The 10,776-nt window shown below is 30.4% G+C and overlaps 2 protein-coding genes across 2 annotated transcripts; both read left to right on the top strand.

The window, feature by feature from the left end:
- The first annotated feature begins 256 nt into the window (after window positions 1-256).
- On the top strand, window positions 257-3,968 carry LOC145315216 (uncharacterized). Its single transcript, XM_080155255.1, has 3 exons — window positions 257-2,818; window positions 3,094-3,389; window positions 3,794-3,968. The coding sequence occupies exons 1-3, from the start codon at window positions 548-550 to the stop codon at window positions 3,885-3,887; spliced, it is 2,661 nt and encodes an 886-aa protein (XP_080011381.1). The 5' UTR covers window positions 257-547; the 3' UTR covers window positions 3,888-3,968.
- Window positions 3,969-7,388: 3,420 nt separating this feature from the next.
- LOC145326866 (uncharacterized) lies at window positions 7,389-10,557 on the top strand. The gene is made up of 5 exons (XM_080170303.1): window positions 7,389-7,408; window positions 7,852-8,025; window positions 8,423-8,603; window positions 8,978-9,058; window positions 9,489-10,557. Exons 1-5 carry the CDS (start codon window positions 7,389-7,391, stop codon window positions 9,615-9,617), a joined length of 585 nt encoding a protein of 194 aa, XP_080026429.1. The 3' UTR covers window positions 9,618-10,557.
- The last annotated feature ends 219 nt before the right edge of the window (window positions 10,558-10,776 follow it).

Below are 10,776 nucleotides of genomic sequence, written 5' to 3' on the forward strand. Positions count from 1 at the left end.
ACATTTTGCTAGAAGACGAAAAAGGTCATTGAAAAAGTGGGAGAGGTAGTTAAGTTATATACATCTATACTATAAATCTGTTATTGAACAGATTAAAAGGAAGTCATTTCTACCCATTTTTTAAGTTTAAAGGGTTATATAACAGTAACACCTCCTCCCTCTAAAATCACTTTCTGCATGCCCCTGATAGGAACTACATCATTGTAAACATTATTCATGAAATCATTTCAATCAAAATCATGATTGACTGCAAAAAAGGCAACTTTCGATTTATTCTCAGGGATTTGTGACACCCTTATTTTGTACACACATAAATTGTGACTTTCCCTGATTTAATGTTTTCAATGATAACTTATACCTGTTTCATTGCCTGCGCTTATTGAATAAGAAAGGGAAAGCTACAGAAGACACGCACATACATAATTCAACATTTTTGTCTATCTGTATCTGTTAGTTACACAGTTATTTTAACATTTTTACCTTTACAGTGAATTCTGCGAATTATTTTGTTTTGTAACTTTGTTTAGACAGTCAGGCTGCAGTTATAATGGAACAAGACATGGATAATGATCATATTGCTACAATTGTTGATACTTTTGTAGGTTTTGTTGATCAAAAAATTGAAAATGATCAATCTACAATTGAGGAAATAGCCATGGAAAATGAGTTTGAAAATGATAGAACTGAAGTAGAAACTGTTAACTTAAATGAAAATGATGATCTGATTGAGGATATAATCAGTGGTATAATTAAGGACAGTGTAAATCTAATTGAAAATATTCAAGGTACTAACCATGATAATAGTGATTTAGTTGAGCAACAAAGCTGTAAAAGTGATTCTGATATAATCAAAGTTAATGATAAAGAATATGAAAATGAAATAATTGATTCCATTGATATAAGTAAAAAAGATACAGTAGAAACTATAGAATTAATAGATGACACAAATGGTGCAAGTGAATTAGTAGAACCTATTGAAATGATGAACAATAATGCAGAAGAAAACCTAGAAATTTGTAATACTGATCAACCCTCAGACAAATATATAAATGAAAATGATGTTATCATAGAATCAGAAATTGTTATTGATGATGAGAGTAATGAAAATAAAGATTTTGATTTACCACTGGAAGGAAACAAAACTGAAGAAAAGGATGCAAAAATAGTTGAAGTTATGGAGATTATGGGCAATGAAAATGAAAGTCGATATGATATAGATTGCAAAGAAAATATTGAGGTTGAAGTGTTAAATGTTGATGAAAACATTACTGACAAACATCCTGAGGCCCATGATATTAAAATTATTGAAACAGAAAATGATTTGAAAATTCTAAAAGAAAATATTGAAATTTTTGATGTTTTACTAGAAAGTTCATCTATTGTCACCAAGGAAGAAATGACAAACATAACTACAGACAGCTGGGAAGAAGAAGTACAAAATTTAGAAAATGAGCATAATGATGAAAGTATTGATAATCACAAGGAAAGATCAGAAACTTGTATTGTGTTAGAAGATACTGTTATTGGTGACTCTTATGACAATTTCAAAAAAGAATCTGAAAGTTGGAAAGATGAAGTAGAACAACAAGAAGAGAAAATTACAGAAACTGTTGCTTTCATAGAAGATACTGATATTAATGATACTGATGAATCTGATATTCGTAAGAATGAAGCAGAACAACTGGAAGAGGAAATAACAGACAATTTTTTAGAAGCTACAATTATAAATAACACTAATGAAACCCTTGTTAAAGAATCTGAAAGTTGGGAAGATGAAGTAGAACTATTGGAAGATGGTATGGATAAAGAAATTATTGATAATAAGGAGAGTAAGTCAACAAATGAAAATACACATAATGTTACTTTTTTGTCAGATTTAAATACTGAATGTTTCATAGATTGTGTTTCAACCAAACCTGAAACAATACACATTAAAGATACAGAAAACATAAATGACACTGATACCTACCAAGTGGATGAAACTGTTATTATTGATACTGATTTGAATAAAGCTATTGAAGAACTACTTTCAAGCCCAAATGTTATTGTAGAAATTGATGGCAATAACATCAAGATTATTGCAAAGGATTCAGATGATCATGAAAATAATGTTGCTCTGCATGATGATATACAAAAGAGAGAGAAGCTTTCTGAAGATATAAAGGTAATCGAAGAAAAGATCAAAGTTATACAAAACATTGATTTAGACAGTAAAATCAACAAATTACACAGCACTGATACTGTTCAAGAAACACAAATCCACCAACTTCTGGAAGAATGTAGGGGAATCAAAGATTACATTGAAGAAATCAACACCTCTTACCAATCAATTCTTGAAACCAGATCACCATGTTCTTGCAAAGAAAAGACAAAATGCACAAAATGTTGTTCTGATGCTTTCAGCAGAGAAGTTGAAGCCCTAAGAAACATTACTAACAATACTATTTATACACTTGAACATGATAACTTTGAAAATAAAGATGCAATTCAACTTAATACTCCTGTCTTAAAACGTAAACACCTAATGAACAGTCCCTACACTAAAAGAAGAGAAATCAAAACACTGCTTGAGAATCACAAAGATTGTGAAACCTCTGATATTCTTCAAGAGATCATGAATCCTTGGTATGAGGAAAAATCCACTGAAAATAATAAAAAGTCATCTGAAGAAGATATGACCACTATTGATCCTATTGACAAGAGCATTATTACTAATTCTGATGAAATTTCAGACATGAGAAAGCGAAGGATTGTTGTAATTGATGAGTTTGATGATGGGGATGGTGCCACTGACCAAGATGGTGATGATGAAATACAGGTATTTGTATTATATTACAATAGGTATTTTATCTTAAACACTTTTCCTTTCAGTTTTCTATTATCCTTATAATAAAGTAAAAGGATCTCTGTCTGTTTGTGTATACCGAAGGATCTGGCTAACCACTGAACCGATATGATTCTCCTTTACAGGGTAGCTTCTCATAGGTCCTGGAAAGATTTATAACTATTCTGCTAGTATAACTTACTGTATTACAGTTTATACAGGAAATAAATTATAAAACCCCATAATTGAGAAATATTTCTAATTTTAAGGATCCCGAACTATCAATCCTGCAGTTCCCCTGGAAGACATTGAGCTTCCTGCTGACCCTCTGTACAGTTGGCCTTGTCCTAGCCGACACAAACTTTCATGGAACCTTCAGAAAATCCAGCATTGGCTGTTTCCTGGTGGACACAGGCCTGGATGGATGGGCCATCAAGATTCTGGAGGCAGTCCTGTATGGAAATAATATCCTGTTAGATTTTATACCTGGAAATATTATTGAATCTATCCACTTGGGTACTCAGTATCTTGTGGCTTCACTGGTTCAGTTCTTTAGTAGTCCTAGGTAATATTTAACAGTTTCAAGTAAAATTGTGAAAACAGTGGTTTGCTTCTGGAAGCAGCTTATAGTGACTGATAAAAAATGATGGGATAACCTATGATAGGCCAGTATACATTGTAATTGACCAACGGTAAAATGAATACTGGCCTATAACTGGTTATTTTTATTGTATGGCGTCATTTTTTAAAGGCACTATAAGCTGCTTCTTGCTTCTGCTGGTATGTAAATAATTATAGTTTTCCATAAAAAATATTCTATAATTTTCTCTTATTCTTGAATAATTATATACTTTAAAGCACAAAAAACAGATTACATATTGAAATAACGCCCATATTTGTCAAATGGAAATTAAAAAAATAAATTCTATTCTGAAGCATCAACAGACTCTTTATTTTTTTGTATTTCAGCATGAGCGGTTTACTACAAGCCCTAGAACCTGCTAAATTATTCCTAGTGGATTTATGGACTAAACTTCTAAATATTTGTAATCAGTATATTTAAATAAAAAAGCTTATACCTTTTAAAACTCTAACCATATTATTCTTGTTATAATTACAAAGAAATAAAAGTATTATCAATTTATGTAATTATTTATTCTAACAAAAAAAAGAATGACAACATCTATAAACAGCAAGCATAAAAAAGATAAACTGAACAGATGTTTAGTGGTCACACAAAAGAAAAAGATAGATAGGGAAAATGTAATTAATGAGAGCATGAAATCATCAAAAAAGACAGAATTTACAAACAAAGTAAATTAACTTCAATCTCATACCAATCGATCTACCATATACTAAGAATAAATTTCCCTAGAAAAATAAATTTATATTTCACAACAAAAGTATTCATCAACCAAAAGAAATGAAAATATTGGTCATGAACTAAATTAAATCTGGTAAATATACAATTGAGTATTACATAATTAAACAGAAAATACGTCATAGATTACAGCTTAAGGACTGGCATAAATATATCTAGAAACTAATTTAATATTTTAATCATGGAAAGAAAACGAAGTAGCGGATTTCGAATATTTTTAGTGGTAAAATTAGGCAACTTTCCATTAAAGGAAAACAAGCTACTCTACAAATCTATTGTTTAAAATGTTAATAAGTTCTTGTTACCATATCTTTAATTAGTTTGGTTTAATGTAAAGCAATATTTTTAGTCTAAGCCATAATAATAAGCTCACATATAGAATATTTTTAGTTAAGTAATTTACCTTCTGTACCTGCTTTTTTTAAATGCTAGAATTTAAATTTGCATGATGATTCCTTTAAAAGTAAGGTACAATTTAGGAGCGTAGCAATTCTATAATACTTACTAGAAAGTCCCTGGAAGATAGCTCAGTGAAAAGGAAGGCTCTAAAGGCTAAGAATAAACCATTAGAAATCTAGTAGGTAAAATCTCTGAAAAGCAAAATCGAATCGACGTATGTACGGACAATCAATTTAACAAACAAACACCATCCTAATTTGTTTTTTATTGTACGTGTTCAGAATAGATATATTCTTTCCTCATGATTAAGTTTTAAATAAAGTTACAGAAAAAAGAAAGCATTTTATTACTTTCTTTTCCCTCTCTTAAAACTCTCTCTCTCCTCCTTTCTACTCCTCTCTCTCCGCTGTTTTCTCTGTTTCTCCGTTGCTCCGATGAGTAATACCTCTTACCTCTCTGTTACGTAATACACCTCCCATTTCCCTCTAATGTCTAAAAGGGATAATCGGAAAAGTAAAAATTGGATGGTTGAACCTATAGAAGGGATAGTGTAATGGACGATAAATTAATCTTCTAAAGAAATTTGGTAAATAAAGGAGTGTAAATTCATTAAAGAAAAATGTTTAATGGATGATTTTTACAACCATTCTCCAAACAATTTAAGGCTACCAAGTTGAAAATAATTAGTTGTCTGTTATTTACGTAACTTAAATTATGTATAATTTTAAACCTTTTTCAAAGTTTTGCGATTCTGTTAAATACCTTGCGACTAAATGTCTTACATTATGGCCTCAAATAATCGTTAACTGTATATTGATTTCCGATTTTATTGTAATATTTTAAAAAATATGTAATTTATCTATTTTCCTGGTTTTCTCCCCTTTCTCTCTCTCTCTTTCTCTGTTACCCTCTGAGAACCTCAAGTGTTGGTTTTCATAGTTGTTTATTTATGCTGAAGTACAATACACTTTCTGGTTAAAGATTTATATATTTTGATGTTCTTTAATATTTTAGAAACAGCCCCTGTTTATCTTGCAATGGCAAACCATTCATATAAACGTAACAAGCTTTGAAAACAGATGTTTTATGTTTGTTTTACGTTTTTAACTCGTTTTATTGTATGACAGTGATTTTAAAGTAATAATAAAACATGCATATAAATTGAATTTTTTTTTTTGGATAAAAATTATGATAAATAATATAAATTTCATTCTTAATGTGTTCAGAATTGTACCTGATGTTATATTCTATTTTATATTATAACCCGACTATATGGCATAAAAATTTAATTGGTTGCTGACATATTACCATATTACCAACGGTGTTATCATAGCATTAAGGTAGCCAGCTGTAATTATCATTTTATTAGAGTACATGAAAATCTTGTGCAACATCCATGTAATCATACGTCGATTATTACGGTTCAACACTAAATTATCAACATATCAATAACTTTTAAATTAAAATTTTTAGATATAATAATGAGATACAAATTGTAAAACATCTAACTATTTTCTTTAAACTCAGGTATGATTGTTTTATTTTATTTTAGGGTTGTATTTTTTATAACCTAGTTAAATTTCTTTTCTCCAACCGTATATTAACAAGGATGACAACATCCATAAAAGCGAAGCACTGAAACGGTAGGACAAACGGACATTAACATTTGTATAGTGTCAGAACTGAATAATCAAAATATGAATGTATAAGAGTCGAACCAAAATTGTAAGTAAATTTGTTGAAAACAGCTGGATACAGGATAATGTTTATGAACATACTTACATTTTTAGGACTTGATTATAGAGTTGCTTCGCTTATATTATTATACTTTGTTGTCCCAGGAATTAATATACCAAAAATCAGATCGATCTGATGATTAGATCACATGAAAATTTGTTGTTAAAAAAGTAAAAAAAACGACATGTTTAAAATGGACGTACGGACATTCTGGTAATGATTATAGAGTTGCTACGCTTTCTAAATCGTACCTAACTACTAAAGGAATCACCATGCAAAGTTTGAAATCGATGGGACAATTCTAACATTCCTAAATTAACGAAAAAAGCTATCCGTGACGGACGGACGGACGAACGGAACGACCCTAATTATAGAAAAGCTTCGCTTTTAAAAATACACAACATATATTGTTACTACTTACTTATATGTTTATCTATTTTAGGCACAAAAAAGAAAAAGTCAAACAAGATCTTCAAAACATCTGCAACGTAGCTAAAGGCGTTAACATAAAATGACAGGAATGGTATTTTTTATATTACATTCATGGAAATAAGCTAAAAGAAAATCTACCAAAATGTTCTTTTTTGTTAGTAGCGTAGCAAGCTACTGTAATTCGTCCGTCCATCAGAAACATTGGAGAAATGTATTTTCCAGAAAGTCATTTCAGATAGACATAATATTTATTTTTAAAGATACCCTATAACTGAGCATCCCGTTTAATTCACTTGGTCCGTTAGTCTGTCGATCATGCTTCAAAAATGATTTTTGTGACCTATATGAAACTTACCTAAATTTGAGAACTCAATCGATTTGGTGGTTAACTAGAACTTATCGAACAAACTATTTTTATAATATGATTGGTTGAATTACCCCTTAGAACCTGGAGTAAAAAAAATGCCTTTACTGCCAGGAGTTGCCACAGATATTGCCAGCCGGATGGCCGCAGCTGCTGGTGACCTGTCCAGCAGGATGGCAGGACAGTTTCCCAACATGGTGGCTGCTACACAAACCCCAGGGATAACAAATACCTAACTAAAATATCTGTATATGCTCTTAGAGGCCTCTAGGTACACTTGGGATGGGAGGGGGTGAAGTCTTTGTTTTGTTTTTAAAGATATGTATTTCATAAAGAAAAGACATATACATACAGAATTTCAATTTTAGTCTTCAATGTAAAGCAAATTTTAAAGATTGTCTTTTTTGGGGGGCTAATTCTCTTTTGACGAAGATGTTACCCTCCCCCAAAATAGTCATAAACCTTTCCATACCTGTTAGAAGCTACACTGTACAAGATAATATCGGTTCAGTGATTTGCGAGATCATTCTTTAAAGACAAACACATAGACATCTACTTACTTTTATATAAGAATAATGATTTTGTTCTCAGAGTTTAGGATTTATGATAACCAGGTCATCTTTGGTTTTTTAGCTTTTTAACCAACTTACTTTTTTTCCAAAGAAGATTATCTTTGCATTTTTATAATACAATACAAACATTTCATCTATAAAGTCTAAAAAAGAATGTGGGCTTAACAAAGGATTACATAAGTATTGATTATTCAGCGCCAGTACCCCGAGTTCCTGTGCAACAGCTTTACACAACCCGACTGATAAAGTTGTTGTCCACAGCCACCACACAACTGTCAACAACCGTATCAACAACTTCAACTACTTTGTCAACAACAGGAAAACAATTTGGATATTTAGTATAGTAGGATTGCGTAATTTCATGCTTAAATTAAATAGTTTCTAATTGTAAGAAAAGAAAGTAAAGTAAATAACAGTTTTTACACATAAAAAATGCAAATCTAGGTTTTTTATCTGATTTTGTTGTGGCTGGTGTAATTAATTATATCATTTTTAATTGGTTCTTGTTTGTATATCGTTACATAATCGAATAGTGTTCAATATGGAAGTACATTTTGTAACAAAAAATATGTATATAACAGTGTCTTGTCAAACACGGGTAAAAAAACGGAAGTTTTTAAAGGAAGCGTGCAGTAATAACACCGCTTTATCTGCCTTTTATTAAGTTTTAGAGAACTGACCATGGATATCAATAAATTGTTGTGTGCTGTTGTAGTTAAGAGCACAACTCCCCCACCAACCACTACAACAACAACAACAACCACGAGTACAACCACAACATGGTTGTCCACGACCACCACCACCCCACTGGCTCCCACCCCTGCGGGGGAGTCACACTTCTTCCTTTTCATTGGTCTCTTCATTCTCTTCTCCATTCTTTTTGTTGGATTTGCGGTAAACATTCATTTATTATATATTTTTTTATATATGTACATATTATATAATACAAAAAAATGCTAGAAAACCTATGGCTCAATCACTATATTTCTCTTAATATTCAAACAACCAGCTTCTGATATTCAATTGAGTTAACTAAAGCGTTTAAAAATATACTTCACTCAAAAGTAGCATAACGTTTTATATTTTTAAAGTTATACTTTGAATATTTTATGATGTAACTAAAGCCTTTGATAGTTTACCGCACTCTAACCTTATACAGACAATATTGCCTATTTTAATTTATCCTCATTCTAAAGAAGTTTGATGCTTGTCTTATTTTAAAAATGGAATTATTACTTCATTAATTAAACTAATATTAAACTTTTCAGCTTGTTGGTTTGGCCTTAAAAACCCGATGGGACAGATACAGACATCATATGATGCCCTTGTATCAGTTTGATCCCGATCAGGTAAAAATTTTTCTTATGTTTTTATAAATATTACAACCGGCTACGCCCCTAAAGGCCTCTAGGGACCCTTGAGCTGTGTATGTGTGGGGGGGGGGGGGAGTTGACCCCCCCTCTATGAGTTTCAGTTTTAAAAAAGTAAAATAAAAAAAAAATTGGGGAGTCATTTTTATAAAAACATTCTCAGAAGCTACACTGTGAAGGAGAACCATATCGGTTCAGCGGTTACAGAGACTTCTGTCATAACCTTATATGCAATGTAACTATATAATATATTTTGAACTCTCAAGTCGTTCTGCAATTGAATTATATTAGGAACTTCCTTATTATATGTCGCTTAGAAATTTTATTTTACTTTTTATTTTTCCTAAATAACATTTATTATTATAAAACTAAGTTTCTAAAAAATTTTTTAATTCATCGATTTTTGTAGGATGACTTGGAAGCAGAACTGTTGGAGTCCCCAGAGAGGTCCCGCCTGGATACCTCAAGATCCAGAAGAGACTTTGGAACCTGTCAGAAAGCGGCTCCGCCCCCTCCCCAACTTGATCTGATGAATTAATTGTTTAAATCTATCCCCACTGTTTAAAGCAATTTTGTCCTTGTTTATCCTTTATCCTATAAAATGGTGAACATTGAAATGTATATTTTCAGAAAATTGAACAAAAAGCACTAACACTAGGTTTGGTTATGTTGGGGTATTTGAATGGAAGAAAGGGGTTAAGGGTTTAGGTGTAATTTGTGGGTTTAATCCCCTGAGGATTGAATTTTAAATGACCCCTAGATTTTTTCATACCTTTCGTTTATTTTTATAGTTTTAATAGTAATTAAACAAAGGTATTTTACTTTTTTTTCTGCACCTGAAAGAAATAAATCTATTAAATAAAATAAAGATCAATAAAATTAGTAAGAAAACGTAAAAAAAAGTTATACTAGACTAAAAACTTCACAAAAATATCCTTAAAAACCATCTATATTGTCAGAAGTGAAAATTGAGTCAATCTATGTAAAATGATGTTTGTATAATTATTTTTTAGTATCAAATATGCTTTATTAAATAAGTGTTATTATACCATTTTTGTGTTTTGCCAAAATATTCTAAAATTTGTTTATTTTGCAAAATAAAAGCAAAAGATTTAACAAAAGTTTTGATCTCATTTGTTTATACTTTTATCCTACTGTAAATAATCCTATGAAATTAGTGTTCTTGTTTTTAGAAGAAAAGGTTTAGTTATGTGGGTTTATTTGCTCTATAAAGCACTTTATGGGAAACCACTATTTATTTTGATTACTCAATACACAAAAATACTCAAATAATCACCTAAGATTTTAACTAGCCCTGTAAGAGCTATCTCTTAATATCATTGTTGTAAGGTCATTTTGTGAAATCATATCAATATTTCATTAAATTTTTTTTCTTAATTGGTAACCAATTGTTATTCAAAAGTGTATTTAAAATAAATTTATTTATGATATTTATTAAATAAAATATATCATTATAGCTTATTTATAATTTCTTGTATAGTTTGCTATGGTATGTCTGTACATTTAAATCAGTTTAAAATAAGGTTATTACAAATATCTTGATTTTTATATTTTTTTCTTCAAATAACTAAAAAAAAACTGTCTTAATTAAACGCGTATGAAGTTAAATAATATATCAAACAACAAGCTTAACAATCGCAAACTTAAATTTGACACTTTATAATTAGTAGTTATTA

The sequence above is a fragment of the Acartia tonsa genome, chromosome 1, assembly GCF_053477335.1.
Source record: "Acartia tonsa isolate MP-2025a chromosome 1, ASM5347733v1, whole genome shotgun sequence".
NCBI classification, from domain to species: domain Eukaryota; kingdom Metazoa; phylum Arthropoda; class Copepoda; order Calanoida; family Acartiidae; genus Acartia; species Acartia tonsa.